General features: G+C 38.5%; 1 protein-coding gene across 3 annotated transcripts; it reads right to left on the bottom strand.

Annotated features, from left to right (window-relative positions):
- Nucleotides 1-13,863: 13,863 nt before the first annotated feature.
- LOC112703209 (branched-chain amino acid aminotransferase 2, chloroplastic-like) lies at nt 13,864-17,248 on the bottom strand. 3 transcript variants are annotated; one of them, XM_072199509.1, is made up of 5 exons: nt 17,035-17,248; nt 16,429-16,498; nt 15,827-15,978; nt 14,465-14,577; nt 13,864-14,185 (listed from the first exon to the last, which is right to left on the bottom strand). In XM_072199509.1, the coding sequence occupies exons 2-5, from the start codon at nt 16,445-16,447 to the stop codon at nt 14,071-14,073; spliced, it is 399 nt and encodes a 132-aa protein (XP_072055610.1). In that variant the 5' UTR covers nt 16,448-16,498; nt 17,035-17,248; the 3' UTR covers nt 13,864-14,070. The 3 variants fall into 3 exon arrangements, 2 of the variants coding, with proteins under 2 accessions (XP_072055610.1, XP_025610340.1); XM_025754555.3 differs by lacking the exon at nt 17,035-17,248 and having other exon boundaries at nt 15,827-15,918; nt 16,429-16,593; XR_011864052.1 differs by lacking the exons at nt 13,864-14,185; nt 14,465-14,577; nt 17,035-17,248 and adding exons at nt 14,969-15,107; nt 15,276-15,367 and having other exon boundaries at nt 15,827-15,918; nt 16,429-16,567.
- Nucleotides 17,249-17,928: the final 680 nt, after the last annotated feature.

The raw sequence follows: 17,928 nt of genomic DNA, 5'->3' as shown, positions 1-17,928 counted from the left end.
TATCCTTTGAAGTTTAGAATGATTGGCATCTCTAGGAACTTAGAATTTCAGATAGTGTTATTGATTCTCCTAGTTAAGTTTGTTGATTCTTGAACACAGCTACTTTTATGAGTCTTAGCCGTGGCCCTAAGCACTTTGTTTTCCAGTATTTCCACCGGATACATAAATGCCACAGACACATGACTGGGTGAACCTTTTCAGATTGTGACTCAGCTTTGCTAGAGTCCCAAGTTAGAGGTGTCCAGAGCTCTTAAGCACACTCTTTTTGCTTTGGATCACGACTTTAACCACTCAGTCTCAAGCTTTTCACTTGGACCTGCATGCCACAAGCACATGGTTAGGGACAGCTTGATTTAGCTGCTTAGGCTTGGATTTATTTCCTTGGGCCCTCCTATCCATTGATGCTCAAAGCCTTAGATCCCTTTTTTACCCTTGCCTTTTGGTTTTAAGGGCTATTGGCTTTTTCTGCTTGCTTTTTCTTTTTCTTTCTTTTTTCTTTTTTTCTTTTTTTCGCAAGCTTTTGCTATTCACTACTTTTTCTTGCTTCAAGAATCAATTTTATGATTTTTCAGATCATCAATAACATTTCTCTTTGTTCATCATTCTTTCAAAAGCCAACAATTTTAACATTCATAAACAACAAGATCATAAATATGCACTGTTTAAGCATTCATTCAGAAAACAAAAAGTATTGTCACCACATCAATATAATCAAACTAAATTCAAGGACAATTTTCGAAATTTATGTACTTCTTGTTCTTTTGAATTAAAAACATTTTTCATTTAAGAGAGGTGAAGGATTTATGGAATTTATTCATAGCTTTAAGACATAGTTACTACATACTAATGTTCATAAAGTAGAGACACAAAACATAGATAAAAATGAAAAACAGAAAAAAATAAGAACAAGGAATGAATCCACCTTAGTGGCGTCTTCTTCTTGAAGGACCAATGATGTCCTTAAGCTCTTCTATGTCCCTTCCTTGCCGTTGTTGCTCCTCCCTCGTTGCTCTCTGATCTTCTCTAATTTCATGGAGAATGATGGAGTGCTCTTGATGTTTCACCCTTAATTGATCCACATTGTAACTCAAATCTTCTAAGGAAGTGTTGAGTTGTTCCCAATAGTTGTTGGGAGGAAAGTGCATCCCTTGAGGCATCTCCGGGATTTCTTGGTGAGGAGCTTCCTCATACGTCTCTTGGGTTCCATGAGTGGGCTCTCTTGTTTGCCCCATTCTTTTCTTAGTGATGGGCTTGTCCTCCTCAATGAGGATGTCTCCTTCTATGATAACTCCAGCTAAGTAACATAGATGGAAAATAAGATGAGGAAAAGTTAGCCTTGTCAAAGTAGAGGACTTATCGGGTATTTTGTAGAATTCATGGGAGATGACCTCATGAACTTCTACTTCCTCTCCATTCATGATGCTATGAATCATGATGGCCCAATCCACAGTAACTTCAGATCGGTTGCTAGTGGGGATGAGGGAGCGTTGGATTAACTCCAACCATCCTCTAGCCACAAGCTTGAGGTCCAGTCTTCTTAGTTGAACCGGCTTGACTTTGGAGTCTCTTTTCCATTGGGCTCCTTCAACACATATGTCCTTAAGGACTTGGTCCAACCTTTGATCAAAGTTGACCCTTCTTGTGTAGGGGTGTGCATCTCCTTGCATCATGGGCAAGTTGAATTCCAACCTCACATTTTCCGGACTAAAATCTAAGTATTTCCCCCGAACCATTGTAAGATAATTCTTTGGGTTCGGGTTCTTACTTTGATCATGGTTCCTAGTGATCCATGCATTGGCATAGAACTCTTGAACCATTAAGATTCCAACTTGTTGGATGGGGTTGGTTAGAACTTTCCAACCTCTTCTTTGGATCTCATGTCGGATTTCCGGATACTCATTTTTCTTGAGTTTGAAAGGGACCTCGGGGATCACCTTTTTCTTGGCCATAACATCATAAAAGTGGTCTTGATGGGCTTTGGAAATGAATCTTTCCATCTCCATGACTCAGAGGTGGAAGCTTTTGTCTTCCCTTTCCCTTTTCTAGAGGATTCTCCGGCCTTAGGTGCCATCAATGGTTATGAAAAAACAAAAAAGCTATGCTTTTACCACACCAAACTTAGAATATTGCTCGCCCTCGAGCAAGAGATGAAAAAAGAGAAGAAGAAGAAGAAGAAGAAGAAAATATGGAGGAGAGGGGGAGAGGTGTATTCGGCCAAGAAGGAGAAGAGAGGTTTGTGTTGTGTGAAAATGAAGAAAAATGGAGGGGTTTATATAGTGAGAGGAGAGGGAGTAGGTTCGGCCATTTAGGGTGGGTTTGGGTGGGAAAGAAATTTGAATTTTGAAGGTAGGTGGGGTTTATGGGGAAGAGTGGATGGATGTGAGTGGTGAAGGGGGTAATTGGGAAGAGAGATTGAGGTGATTGGTGAAGGGTTTTGGGGAAGAGTGTTTATTTGAAAGAGAGGATGAATGTTGAGAAGAGGGGAGAATATGGTAAGTGGGGATCCTATGGGGTCCACAGATCCTGAGATGATCCTGTGGGGTCCACAGATCCTGAGGTGTCAAGGATTTACATCCCTGCACCAATTAGGCATGTAAAATGCCTTTGCAAGCAATTCTGGCATTTAAACGCCGAAGTGATGCTCATTCTGGGCATTCAACGCCCATGTGCAGCATGTTTCTGGCGTTGAACGCTAGGTCCATGCATGTTTCTGGCGTTGAACGCCAGGTCTATGCTTGTTTCTGGCGTTCAGCGCCAGCTCTCCTCAAGGTGCATTCCTGGCGTTTGAATGCCAGGATGTTGCTTGTTTCTGGCATTCAACGCCAGATCCATGCTCTGTTCTGGCGTTGAACGCCAGCCAAATGCTCCTTACTAGCGTTTAAACGCCAGTAAGTCCTTCCTCCAGGGTGTGATTTTTCTTCTGCTGTTTTTGATTCTATTTTTAATTTTAGTATTTTTTTCGTGACTCCACATGATCATGGACCTAATAAAACATGAAATAACAATAAAAATAAAATTAGATAAATAAAAATTTGGTTGCCTCCCCAAAAGCGCTTCTTTAATGTCAATAGCTTGACAGTGGGCTCTCATGGAGCCTCACGGGTGATCAGGTCAATGTTGTATAGTCCCAACACCAAACTTCGAGTTTGGTTGTGGGGATTCAACACCAAACTTAGAGTTTGGTTGTGGCCTCCCAACACCAAACTTAGAGTTTGATTGTGGGGGCTCTGTTTGACTTTGTACTGAGAGAAGCTCTGCATGCTTACTCTCCCTTGTTACAGAAGGATAGCCGTATGCCTTAAACATAAGGTAGTCCCCATTCAATTGAAGGACTAATTCTCCTTTGTTAACATCTATCACAGCTTCTGCTGTGGCTAGGAAAGGTCTTCCCAGGATGATGCATTCATCCTCCTCCTTCCTAATGTCTAAGATTATGAAATCAGCAGGGATGTAAAGGCCTTTAACCTTTACCAACACATCCTCTACTAATCCATAAACTTGTCTTATTGACTTGTCTGCCAATTGTAATGAGAATAAGGCAGGCTGTACCTCAATGATCCCCAGCTTTTCCATTACAGAGAGTGACATAAGATTTATGCCTGACCCTAGGTCACACAGAGCTTTTTCAAAGGTCATGGTGCTTATGGTACAGGGTATTAAGAATTTACCAGGATCTTGTTTCTTTTGAGGTAAAGTTTGCTGAACCCATGTATCTAGTTCACTAATGAGCAAGGGAGGTTCACCTTCCCAAGTCTCATTACCAAATAACTTGGCATTCAGCTTCATGATGGCTCCTAGATATTGAGCAACTTACTTTCCAGTTACATCTTCATCCTCTTCAGAGGAAGAATAACCTTCAGAGCTCATGAATGGCAGAAGGAGATTTAATGGGATCTCTATGGTCTCTATATGAGCCTCAGATTCCTTTGGGTCCTCAATAGGGAACTCCTTCCTGCTTGAAAGATGTCCCATGAGATCTTCCTCATTGGGATTTGCGTCCTCTCCCTCCTCCTTGCATTCGGCCATATTGATTATATCAATGGCCTTGCACTCTCTTTTTGGATTTTCTTCAGTATTACTTGGGAGAGTACTAGGAGGGGTTTCAGTGATTTTCTTACTTAACTGGCCCACTTGTGCCTCCAGATTTCTGATGGAAGACCTTGTTTCATTCATGAAACTTAAAGTGGCCTTAGACAGATCAGAGACTAAGTTTGCTAAGTTAGAGGTATTCTGTTCATAATTCTCTGTCTGTTGCTGAGAAGATGATGGATAAGGCTTGATATTGCTGAGCCTATTTATTCCACCATTATTAAAGCCTTGTTGAAGCTTTTGTTGATCCTTCCATGAGAAATTCGGATGATTTCTCCATGATGAATTATAGGTGTTTCCATAAGGTTCACCCATGTAATTTACCTCTACCATTGCAAGATTTTCAGGATCATAAGCTTCTTCTTCAGAAGATGCTCTTTAGTACTATTGGATGCATTTTGCCATCCATTCAGACTTTGAGAAATCATGTTGACTTGCCGAGTCAACACTTTGTTCTGAGCCAATATGGCATTCAGAGCATCAATTTCAAGAACTCCCTTCCTCTGAGGCGTCCCATTATTCACGGAATTCCTCTCAGAAGTGTACATGAATTGGTTATTTGCAACCATGTCAATAAGTTCCTGAGCTTCTGCTGGCATTTTCTTTAGGTGAATGGATCCACCTGCAGAATGGTCCAATGACATCTTGGAAAACTCAGATAGACCATAATAGAATATATCTAATATGGTCCACTCTGAAAACATGTCAGAAGGACACTTTTTGGTCATCTGCTTGTATCTTTCCTAAGCTTCATAGAGGGATTCACCATCTTTTTGCTTGAAGGTCTGAACATCCACTCTAAGCTTGCTCAGCTTTTGAGGAGGAAAGAATTTATCCAAGAAGGCCGTGACCAGCTTATCCCAGGATTCCAGGCTATCTTTAGGTTGTTAGTCCAACCATGTTCTAGCTCTATCTCTTACAACAAAAGGGAAAAGCATGAGCCTGTAGACTTCAGGATCTACTCCATTCATCTTAACAGTCTCACAAATCTGCAAGAACTCAGTTAAAAACTGGTAAGGATCTTCAGATGGAAGTCCATGAAACTTGCAGTTCTGTTGCATTAGAGCAACTAATTGAGGTTTCAGCTCAAAATTGTTTGCTCCAATGGCAGGAATTGAGATGCTTCTTCCATCAAAATTGGACGTGGGTTTAGTAAAATCACCAAGCATCCTCCTTGCATTATTGTTGTTGGGTTCGGCTGCCATCTCCTTCTCTTGTTCGAAAATTTCAGAAAGGTTGTCTCTAGATTGTTATAATTTAGCTTCTCTTAGTTTCCTCTTTAGAGTCCTTTCAGGTTCAGGATCAGCTTCAACAAGAGTGCCTTTTTCCTTGTTCCTGCTCATATGAAAGAGAAGAGAACAAGAAAAGAAGAGGAATCCTCTATGTCACAGTAAAGAGGATCCTTATTATTAGTAGAAGAAGAAAAGAATAAAGAAAGGAGAATCCAAACACAAGGGTAAGGATAGAGGCAGTGATTGGAGATGAAGAGAGGTGAAGAGAAGTGTTAGTAAATGAATAAATAAATAGAAGAAGATGAGAGAGAGAATTCAAAAATTAATTTTGAAAAGGAGTTAATGATTTTCGAAAATTAAAGATGAGATAGAATTAAAATTAAAATTTAAAACAAATAGTTAATTAAAAAGAATTTTTGTAAAAGGGATGAGATATTTTTGAAAAGTAGAAATGGAAAAGTAGTTAGGTGGTTTTGAAAAAGATAAGAAACAAACAAAAAGTCAAATAGTTAGTTGAAAAAGATTTGAAAATCAAATTTGAAAAGATAAGAAGATAAGAAGTTAGAAAAGATATTTTAAAATCAAATTTTTAAAAAAGATAAAATTTTGAAAAATATATGATATAAAAGATAAGATAAGATAGATTTAATTTTTAAAATTAAAATTAATTACTTGACTAACAAGAAACTAAAAGATAAGATTCTAGAATTTAAAGATTGAACCTTTCTTAATAAGAAAGTAACAACTTCAAATTTTTGAATCAATCACATTAATTGTTAGCATAATTTTCGAAAATAAAGATAAAATTAAGAAAGAGATTTTGAAAAATATTTTAAATTTTCAAAAATCATAAGATAAAAATGAAAAAGATTTGATTTTTGAAAAAGTTTTGAAAAGATAAGATTTTTAAAATTGAAAATTTGACTTGACTTGTAAGAAACAACTAATTTTAAAATTTTTTGACTAAGTCAACTCAAATTTTCGAAAATTATGAGAAAATTAAGGAAAATATATTTTTTTAATTTTTGAATTTTTAAATATGAGAGAGAAAAACATAAAAATGACTCACAACATGAAAATTATGAATCAAAACATATGATGCATGCAAGAACACTATGAATGTCAAGATGAACACCAAGAACACTTTTAAAGATCATGATGAACATCAAGAACATATTTTTGAAAAATTTTTTATGCAAAGAAAACATGCAAGACACCAAACTTAGAATTCTTTAATGCTTGGACTCTAACAAACGAAAAATGCATATGAAAAACAACAAAAGACACAAAACAAGAAAAAATCAAGATCAAACAAGAAGACTTACCAAGAACAACTTGAAGATCATGAAGAACACTATGAATGCATGAATTTTCAAAAAATGTAAGAATTTTTAAAACATGCAATTGACACCAAACATAAAACATGACAGACAACTCAAACAAGAAACACAAAATATTTTTGGTTTTTATGATATTATTATTATTATTATTTTATATTTTTATTACTTTTTCGAAAATATTCTTTAGGAAAACGAAAAAAAGAAAAAAATTTTGAAAGATTTTTTGAAAACGTTTTTGAAAAGAAAATAAAAAGAAAATTACCTAATCCGAGCAACAAGATGAACCGTCAGTTGTCCATACTCGAACAATCCCTGGCAACAGCGCCAAAAACTTGGTAGGTGAAAATGTGATCATCAACAATGGCTCCAAAGACTTGGTGCTCTCAAACGTGAATCACACTTAGTCACAACTCTGCACAACTAACCAGCAAGTGTACTGGGTCATCCAAGTAATACCTTACGTGAGTAAGGGTCGATCCCACAGAGATTGTTGGTATGAAGCAAGCTACGGTCATCTTGTAAATCCCAGTCAGGCGGATTTAACTAATTTAAGAGATTATTGGTTTTTCGAATAATAATAATAAATTAAATAGAAAATAAAGATAAAGTTACTCATGTAATCCAATGGTGGGAATTTCAGATAGGTGTATGGAGGTGCTATGTTCCTGTTGAATCTCTGCTTTCCTACTGCTTTCATCCAATCCTTCTTAATCATTTTCATGGAAAGCTGTATGTAGGGCATCACCGTTGTCAATGGCTACATCCCATCCTCTCAGTGAAAATGGTCCAAATGCTCTGTGAAAGCATGACTAATCATCTGTCGGTTCTCGATCATGTTGGAATAGAATCCCTTGATTCTTTTGCGTTTGTCATCACGCCCAGCAATCGTGAGTTTGAAGCTCGTCACAGTCTTTCAATCCCGGAATCCTACTCAGAATACCACAGACAAGGTTAGACTTTTTGGATTCCCATGAATGCCGCCATCAATTCTAGCTTATACCACGAAGATTCTGATTAAGGAATCTAAGAGATATGCGCCCGGTCTAAGGTAGAACGAAAGTGGTTGTCAGTCACGTGCGTTCATATGTGAGAATGATGATGAGTGTCACGGATCATCACATTCATCAAGTTGAAGTGCAATGAATATCTTAGAACAAGAATAAGTCGAATTGAATAAAAAATAGAAGTACTTGCATTAAAACTCGAGGTACAGCAGAGCTCCACACCCTTAATCTATGGTGTGTAGAAACTCCACCGTTGAAAATACATAAGTGATGAAGGTCCAGGCATGGCCAAATGGCCAGCCCCCAAAACGTGATCAATAGTCTCCTAAGATGAATAATAAAATAAAACTGAGACCAAAGATGTGGTCAAAAGACGACTAATACACTAGTAAAAAGTTCTATTTATACTAAACTAGCTACTAGGGTTTACAGAAGTAAGTAATTGATGCATAAATCCACTTCCGGGGCCTACTTGGTGTGTGCTTGGGCTGAGCTTGATCTATCCACGAGCTGAGGCTTCTCTTGGAGTTGAACGCCAAGTTGTAACGTGTTTTGGGCCTTCAACTCTGGTTCGTGACGTGTTTCTGGCGTTTGACTCCAGAATGCAGCATAGAACTGGCGTTGAGCACCATTTACATCATTTAATCATAAATAAAGTATGGACTATTATATATTGCTGGAAAGCTCTGGATGTCTACCTTCCAACGCGGTTGAGTGCTCGCTATTTAGAGTTCTGTAGCTCCATAAAATCCATTTTGAGTGCAGGGAGGTCAGATTCCAACAGCATCAGCAGTCCTTTGTCAGCCTTTTATCAGAGATTTGCTCAGGTCCCTCAATTTCAGCCAGAAATTACCTGAAATCACAGAAAAACATACAAACTCATAGTAAAGTCCAGAAATGTGAATTTAGCATAAAAACTAATGAAAACATCCCTAAAAGTAACTATATCATACTAACAACTACCTAAAAATAATGCCAAAAAGCGTATAAATTATCCGCTCATCAGAAACCCAAGAGATATACATTCAAGCTTGTCTTCATGTAGAACGAAAGTGGTTGTCGATCATGTGTTCATAAGTGAGAATGGTGATAAGTGTCACATAATCATCACATTCATCATGTTCTTGTGTGCGAATGGATATCTTAGAATAAGAATAAGCATGAACTGAATAGAAAACAGTAGTACTTTGCATTAATACTCAAGGAACAATAGAGCTCCACACCTTAATCTATGGTGCGTAGAAACTCCACCGTTGAAAATACATAAGTAAAAATAGGGTAAGCATGGCCGAATGGCCAGCCTCCCAAAACGTGAACAATGGTCCAAAGATGTTCCAAAAGCTTCAAGATGTTCCAAAAGCTCCCTAGTACAATAGTAAAAAGTTCTATTTATACTAAACTAGTTACTAGGGTTACATAAATAAGTAAATGATGCAGAAATCCACTTCCGGGCCCACTTGGTGTGTGCTTGGGTTGAGCATTGAAGCTTTCACGTATAGAGGTCTTCCTTGGAGTTAAACACCAGTTTGTAACTTGTTTCTGGCGTTTGACTCTAGCTTGCAACTTGTTTCTGGCGTTTAACGTCAAAATAGGGCAGAAAGCTGGTGTTGAATGCCAGTTTGGGTCATCTAAACTCAGAAAGCTGGTGTTGAATACCAGTTTGAGAGCACGCCATTTGAATCTTTGTAGCTCCAAAAAATCCATTTCGAGTGCAGGGAGGTCAAAATCCAACAGCATCAGCAGTCTTTTGTCAGCCTCTGAATCAGATTTTTTCTCAGGTCCCTCAATTTCAGCCAGAAAATACCTGAAATCACAGAAAAACACACAAACTCATAGTAAAGTCCAGAAGTATGATTTTTGCTTAAAAACAAATAAAAATATACTAAAAACTAACTAAATCATACTAAAAACTATCTAAAAACAATGCCAAAAAGCGTATAAATTATCCGCTCATCACCGTCCAACACAACGTTCAAGTGGGTAAAATTCTTATCCTTGACCTTTACTTTCCCACTTGAATATGGGCTACTGGAGATGGATGGTCAACTTAGAGCTCTTTGTGGCATTAAGAGTAAGAGGAAGATGGTTCGTGGTAAGAGTTGTCCTGCAACATTCAATATGGTTGCATGCTCCAAATTGAGGTGTAAGGTTTGGTGTAAAGCTCAATTGAATGGGTTTAGGAAGCTGTTTAGATGCCTTAGTTAGAATTTGGATTGCTTACCACTCGGATGGAATCATCATGATCCACTTCGAGACGGGTGTAGAAACAAGATTGGGATCCCGACATACAAGAGGATCAACTTTGGGAGCTCAAAGCTTGTAGAGGACTTCATCAAGGCTTGGTGAATTTATCTGGAATTGATAGAGATTTTTGGAAGTCCAAGCATTGGCGGAAGTTTCAGGATGAGTTCAAGCACAAGCCACCACGACAAGGAGCTCACCATATGTCCAACTTAAGGACTTTAACTAAACGTGCTAGGTGGGAGACAACCAACAATGGTATGATCGTTCCTTTCTCTCTTCTTAATTTTATTCTAGTGACTCTTCTCAATATTAGTACATGTAGTTTGCATCTTCATCTGCATATTGTATAAAAAAGCGGCCACACCACGCGTGCGCGTAGGCCACGCGTGGGCGTCGATCTCATCAAATTGGCGTATCCATCCAACGACCAGAAAGTTATGATGGAATTGTGCGGCTGGTGTGCTAGAGGCACAATTCGAGCCACGCATACACATCTCTGATGCGTACGCATCAATTCATTTATTGCAGACCACACTCTCGCGTGCGAGACGCGCACACGTCGCATGTCACACCTAGCCCCCTCATTTTTAAACAGAGAGTTGTGCTAAAACGACGCCGGAAGCGTGCGTTTTGCACCATTTTGTCCGATGCGTGGGCATGATTCACACGTACGCATCATCTGTACTCACCCCCATTCATGCGTTCGCATCTACAACGCTTACGTGTCGATGCTCTTCTCACCTATCCATGCCCAGATGTGATGCACACGTACGCGTGAATTTGATTTCATTAACCCCCCTGACGTGAAAACCCTAACCCCTCGCGTACCTTTTCCCTCTCTTCTCTCCAACGTTTCTTTCTCCTCCCTCAATGATCCATCTTCTCCGGTCGGCCATAGCCACCGCAGCCCTTGCCGCCGTCGTGCCACCACCGTTGCCGACCACTGCCCACTTCCCTTCCTTCTTCTTCTCCTTCACACTCGCCCTCTTCCCCCCTCTTTCCTCTCTACCCTCTCAACCCCCCTGGTTCACCGAACCGGCCACGCCTCCCATCGCCGCTGCAGAGCCGCCGCGCTGCCGCCACTTCCGGTGACACCAATCCTCTTTCACCCTTCCCCCATTCTAGTATCACAGCACCTTCCGGGTTTCACTATCTTTATCTCTGCAAACTGAAATTCTACTTCTGTTAAATTAAGTTAGCTAGCTTAGCTACATTTTGTTTAAATAGGTTAGTAGAGATGCATGTCATAGTGGATTTTAGGTGGTTAGGTAGCTAGGATGTGGTTAGTGAATTTAGGTCTGATAATTGCGCCATTCCTATTTTTTTGAATTGGTTGATTTCATATCGCTTTGCTGAATGATTTGTATTGTTGCTCTGTGTATATCTTGTTGCTGCAATGATAAATTCTGATTCACATACATTGTTTTCCTGCTGCCTTGCTGAATGAATTTGTGTTTTTTTTTTGCTTGATGATGCTTGAACCACATGAATTGATTGATTATTTGCTTATTCGATGCTATCTGGTTCATATGCATGATCTTTCTGCTACTGTTTCTTACCCGGGAACATCCAATTTTTAGCCGGCATGCTGCCAAAATTTTTGAAAAATATATTTTAATTAAACTTGCACCTGCAAAATTAACCTTGGCACTTCTTGACTGGAAACTTCTTTTGATTCAGACCAAGGTCAATTCCTGGGTCAATTGGTTAGCTTCCGCTTTATTTTGGTTCCCTCTTATGTTCATTCGTCCTTACTAGCACTAATTGACAGAATTCTGAGTCAATTAGGTTTTTCATGCTATTTGCCAAATTACTGAATTTCATATGAGTTTTGCTGCTTGTTTGAATTTTTGGGAACGTCCATTTTACTGCCAGAATGCTGCCCACTTTTCCTGAATCCCATTTTCCATATCTTCCACTCATGAATTGACTTTGGTGCTTTTTGAAATTGTGATTTATTTGGTTTACACCACAGCCACTTCATGAGTTGCTGGGCTAGCATTCCCTTTCATTTGGATTCCCTTTTCGTTGTTGATGATTATTTTCCCTTTTATGCCTCTTGCTTTACATGATTAATCATCAACAATCTGCTTTATATACATGACTCACTTCTTGCTTTGGCTTTCATTCCTCTTTTGCCTATCCACTACAAATGATGCTTGCATATTATCTATTCCTCTGTTTCCTTGCTTCAGCCTGATAAACTGTATCCTGGAATTTCTATTTTTAGGATGTCTGATCCACAGGGAAAGGGTAAGGCTAAGGCTACTACCGGTAAGTGAAAAAGGGGCCAGTCATCGGCTTCTTTGATAGATATCCTTTCTAATGAATCTTGGAAGGAAAAGAACTTCACCCCCCAAGAAAAGGCCGATCAGGCTGTACAAGCGAATGACCCAATCAAGTTTGCAAACCGTTATTGCGAGCTCAAGTTTCCGATCTTTACGGAAAAGAGGCATCTACATTTGGAAAGGACCCTCAAAATCCCTGATGAATTAAAATAGTACACTGAGGAGCAAATCAAACAGCGGGGTTGGGTGTTTTTGGAGAGAAATCTGACTGAGGTAAACTCATCTTGGGTCCGTGAATTCTACTGCAATTACTATAAGACGACCCTTGATGCCGTTCATCTTAGAGGGAAGCAGATATTGGTCACTGAGGAGGCGATTGAGGATATCCTCAACTTCCAGCCTAAACCAGTTGATAAAGATGGTTATTAGCAGGCTAAAGAGTCTATCAGGTTCATGAGCTTTGATTGGTATGTTGTCAGACGCACCATAGCAGTTGATCCTGCTACTTCCTAGGCTATGGGAAAGTCTACAGTAACTCCTAGAGGTATGAAGATCATCTATCTCAATGATGAGGCTAGACTGTGGCAGCAAATCCTGAGCAATTATGTGATGCCCAGTACTCATGAGTCTGAGGTGCCAGCTGCCATGATTATCCTTATTTGGTGTGTTATGGAAGGAAAGGAATTATACCTTCCACGGTTCATCAGATAGTATATGGCCCGAGTCCATGTCCGAGGCACCCTCTCATTTCCATATTTAATTACCCAGCTGGCTCGCCGAGCTGAGGTACCTTGGGAGCTTGAGGATGAGAAGCCACCGGCTGTCGACTGCAGAAAGATTATACCGCACGACAAGCGGTTTGGTCCTCTGGGCCACAGAGTCCCCGCCATTACCGCCCCTACTGACACCGCCACATCTTCAGAAGCACCTTCAGCATCTATAGCCCCATCTACTCTCGATCACCATCACCAGTTTCTCAGCCTATCTACCACCTGGTTCACCGCCTCTTTGATCACCTGGATCAGATGGAGCACTGCAACCGGCGGCGTTATGAGAGATTTGAGCGTCGCTATAAGTGACGCTATGAGCATCTAAAGCTGATGATCAGGTCTGGACACATTGACATCCCACTACAAGAAACATTGTTAAAATCGACGGCAAAATCGACAGCTAAGCCGTCGATAATATTAAAAATCGACGGCAAAATGGACGGCAGAGGTGGTCGCTATTAAGCTTGTCGATTTTTCAAAATTTGAATAAAATCGCCGGCTTGCCTTGCCATCGATAATTTAATAAAATCGACGTCATTACCATCTACAATATGAGTTTAAGAACTTTAAATTCTTACTAAAATCGACAACGTTTCCGTCGATATTATTATATAAAATCGACGCCTCTTTTGTCGATATTTGATTCAATATAATCGACAACATTGCCGTCGATATTATTATTATATAAAATCGACGCCATTTTTGTCGATATTTGATTTAATTAAATCGACATAACTGCCGTCGATTTAATTATTTAAATACCGACAAATTCTTTGTCTGTATTTTTTTGTCTATTTTAAATTTAAAAAGCGACAACGTTACCGTCGATTTTAATAGCTATATTTTTTTATTATTTTTTCTATTTAAAAAATAATAAACTATTAATGCAAATAAACTTTTAAATATAGAAATAAAATTTATATAGAATATTAGATAACAAGACAAATAATATAGTCATTCAATAGCAATACACACACACCCCAGTGACTATCCACAAGAACTAATCATATCAAAAAGCAAAATTTTAAAAGAACTAGTTCTAGTGGTTGGAGATTTGCATGGGATTTCAGCGAAGATGTAGTGCCAGCTATTTCTTTATGTGCCTATCTCAGCTCAACAGTCCAATTCATCACATCCTCTGTAATATCCATCTGCAGTCTTGTAAGGACACTATAGAGTTGCTGGGACACTGTTCCAATACCTTCTCCATAGGATACCCTACAGTAGTTTAATAATGTCAATCATTGGTTCCAATTTGTTTTCCTAGATACCTACCTAATAAGCATTTAGCTAGCTAAATCGCATAGCCAATCACTAGAATGTTTTAACAAAGTTTGTGGTGCAATATTTTGTTAAAGATGAATGGAGGATGAGGGTGTGAATGATGGCAAATTGCTTCCTTATTACCAAAATATTTTATTTTGCATTTCCATCCTAACTTAATTCATTAATTAATGCACGGCATAAAAGTTGTTTGATGTAAATCACAAGAGATACCTGTTGGCAAGATAAGTAACACTGCCTACAGGTGACACAACCACAGCTGTCCCTGTGCAGAAGACCTCATCAGCATCTAGCAATTCATCCACAGAGACTAGTCGCTCCTCTACCTGCACATATTCCATAATAATTGGGAAACGAATAATGAATTTACTTTGTTTGGACTAATATAAATAGAAACAAGAAACCAAGTATATCAAAATCTAGAAACAAAAATTCAGATCATGACCTTGTGAATTAATACCAATCATTACATTTTCCAAAAGAAGGGGGGTGGGGGACCAAATATCATTCATTCTGATTAGTATGACAAATAATATTCCAACAATCATTTCCTAAACCAAAAGCCTGGTACCTGGAACCCTCGGCTTCGTGCAACATCTAAACTCCTAAGCCAAATCAATCTCCCACTCTTCTTTAGGCCTTTTGGCATCAATATGTCTAGACAGAACCCTTGTAAGGTGCTTTTCTAGCTCATCATCCAAACTCTTGAGATCAATCTTATCAGCTCTAAACAGCATATCTTTGCTACTTAGGTTCCAACTACGCTTTATCCTTGAATTCAACGCCTTAGCTCTTCCAATGCCCCATTTAGTGTCCCAACATCCCCACTTTCCGAATGCATCTTGGAGACCTCAATCTGGAAAGCAAATGAAAAATTAGCACCAAAGTTGTTCATACAAATTGAAAAGGACGATATGAAATCAAGAGAAACAGAGGCACAAGGAGCTTCATGTAAGCAAGTAAATCAATAGAGAGTTGTTTGAATGAAAAATGACAATTGCATCAGACTAAAATCAATCAGTACCTTCATCTGTTCATTGTTGTAAGGGGTATCCGGGGCTGTAATTCTTGTAATCTCAGCAATGCAAGATGTAACCGAAATCTTAACATCCTCATCTGTGTGCCTAAGAAGTTCATCAGAAATCAATGCTTTCATGGAAGGTACAAGTGCTTCCTGAATTGGCTCACTTGGTAATTGATTGACTGTTAACCCATTACAGATTAACCCCATCAAATCCTAAGGCAAATGCTAGTTAAATAAAAACCATCATCCTATAGATGATTTTCAATTTCTTTTGTAAACTATCAAGAATTTACATGTACTAATCCTTTGGATGTTAGAACTCCCAAACACACACTCACACACAAAATGTTCAAATTGTGAGCAAGACATAGATAATTAAACAAAACAAAGAACTCACACCAGAAACTAAAATTCCAATCAACAAGTAATCATTCAGCTGAACAAGGAATCCGTGATCAATTAAGAAAACAAAATAAAACTCATGACACAAAAACCAACCAGAAACAGAAACATATATAGATATTTCAAGAAAAGGGAAGAGAAGACATTACATCAAGCAGTTCAAGAAGCTCATCAACAGGAACATTGCATCTGAGAAGCTTGCTCTCGACATGTTTAAGCTTCTTCACAGTATCACTCTCACCTAGATTTTCAGTCTCATTAGTGGATGCCATTCTCTTTATGATCACAAAACACAAAGTCACTGAAAAACAGTAACTGGGATGGTCAAATTTATAGCCCTAAGCTATCAAATCAAATTAACACAGCTCAGGGGTTTGTAGCAAAGTGTTTGACATGCATCAATACACTTTATTGAACATAGATCCATCAATACACTTCATTGAACCCCACTGTTAGAAATATTAAGCACAAACAGAACACAGATCCATCAATACACTTTATTGAGAAGAGACAAAAATAGTTAAATCATCTAACTTAGTTGATCATTCACTAAAATAAAAAACAAGAGAAACCTAAAATGACATAAAGGTAGAAGCTTACTTCAAAATGACATAAAAAATTGCACTTATATAAGATATATAGGAAAAGTCATAAGTATGCCCAAAAGAAAAAATGGATAAACATAATCATTACATTGCCAAGATGAAATAAGCATGGAAAAATAAAATATATGAAAGAAGCAAGGACAAACCAGTTATTTTCCTGCTCATAGTAGCATATACAAACAGTTTTGGCTCCACTTCCCACTACGAACTTGTTTTCTGCTAGCAAAGAACTTAGACACATATTAGCTGTTAAAATAAAATAGAACAAAAAAAAACATGACCAGGATTTAACTATCGTTAGTTTATGGCAACAAATTAGTCATTGTAAAATCATGCAATAAATCTAATAAGCGCAAACAACTAATCAACCCGCAGAATGTAGGCAATGAAATAGAGAGATCTGAGCCCTACACAAAATGCAAAAAGCAACAACACCTATATTTAGTTTAGATTTTAGAAAACAAATTAAAGTCGCTCAATACAAACAGAATCATTGAAAAAAATAGTGAATAAAAAAAAACTTGAGTTTATGCTACAAAATAATTGAAGTGAATCTGAGAAATTAGGATTGAAGAAATTAGATACTAGGTTCTTCTGTGCTTTTTAAATTGCTTTAGGATCCAAATTAGATTAATGATTAGTACCAAATCAATCTTTAAAGACCTATTCTGTAGTAAAGCTGAGCAAATTTTTTATCCAAAAAATTGATAAAAGATTAATGAAGAATAAAGAAGAGAGAGTGAGTGAGTAACTAATTTTGATTGAGCAGCAACAACAACGGTGCAGAGAGACGAAGCGATGGCAGCAGCGGTGCAACGGTAGCAGCGGAGCGACGCAACAGCGATGCGACGGAAGCAGCGGAGCGACGGCGGCAATGGAGAAGGAGGGTTGAAGTATGCGAGGTGAATTCATGGGTAAAATAAGGGTAGGTGAAAATTGAAATGGTGAATTTGGGGGAAATGAAGGAAAGGCGGGGAGTGAGTTGGGGGAGATTTATTTTATTGATAAAAATCGACACCATCCCGTCGATTTTAATTTAAAAAAAAAACGACGTTCTAGGCGTTAGATTTTATACATTAAATCTATACCATTCATTTAATTTTAAAAAGAGATCAAGACCGTTTAAATTTATCGACGACAAAATATGACGATAATTTAAATAATAAAATAGACGCTATATTCGTCGATTTTAAAATAAACGTATTTTCCATCCACGCTCCGTCGACAATGTGTCGATAATACGAAAACGGTTAATGGATTACCAAAAAAATCGACGACTTTGTTGTCGATTTTAATATTTTAATTTTAATTATCTTTTTTAATAATATCGATGGCAGGCCGTCGAAAAATATCGACGGGAGAGATAACCGTCGATTTTTAGCATCGAAAAATACTCTTTTTCTTGTAGTGTCTCCTCCGAGCCTGACACACCATCCGAGCCTGACACCCCATCCGAGCATTCTGAGGAGGAGCATGACCAGGCCGAGGACAAGGAGGCAGCGACCCAGGCAGAGACCTAGGCAGGGACCCAGGCAAATATCCAGCAAGAGGAGTCTCAGCCTGTACAAATTACAGAGCCTCCGGCACCAGTCCAGCCACCAGCACCTACAAAGCCCACAGCAGAGCCTTTCGGAGCTGATGACTTT

The sequence above is a fragment of the Arachis hypogaea genome, chromosome 7, assembly GCF_003086295.3.
Source record: "Arachis hypogaea cultivar Tifrunner chromosome 7, arahy.Tifrunner.gnm2.J5K5, whole genome shotgun sequence".
In the NCBI taxonomy this organism is placed as follows: domain Eukaryota; kingdom Viridiplantae; phylum Streptophyta; class Magnoliopsida; order Fabales; family Fabaceae; genus Arachis; species Arachis hypogaea.
Note: the sequence above shows the minus strand (reverse complement) of the source record. Positions and strands in the feature narration are given on the sequence as shown.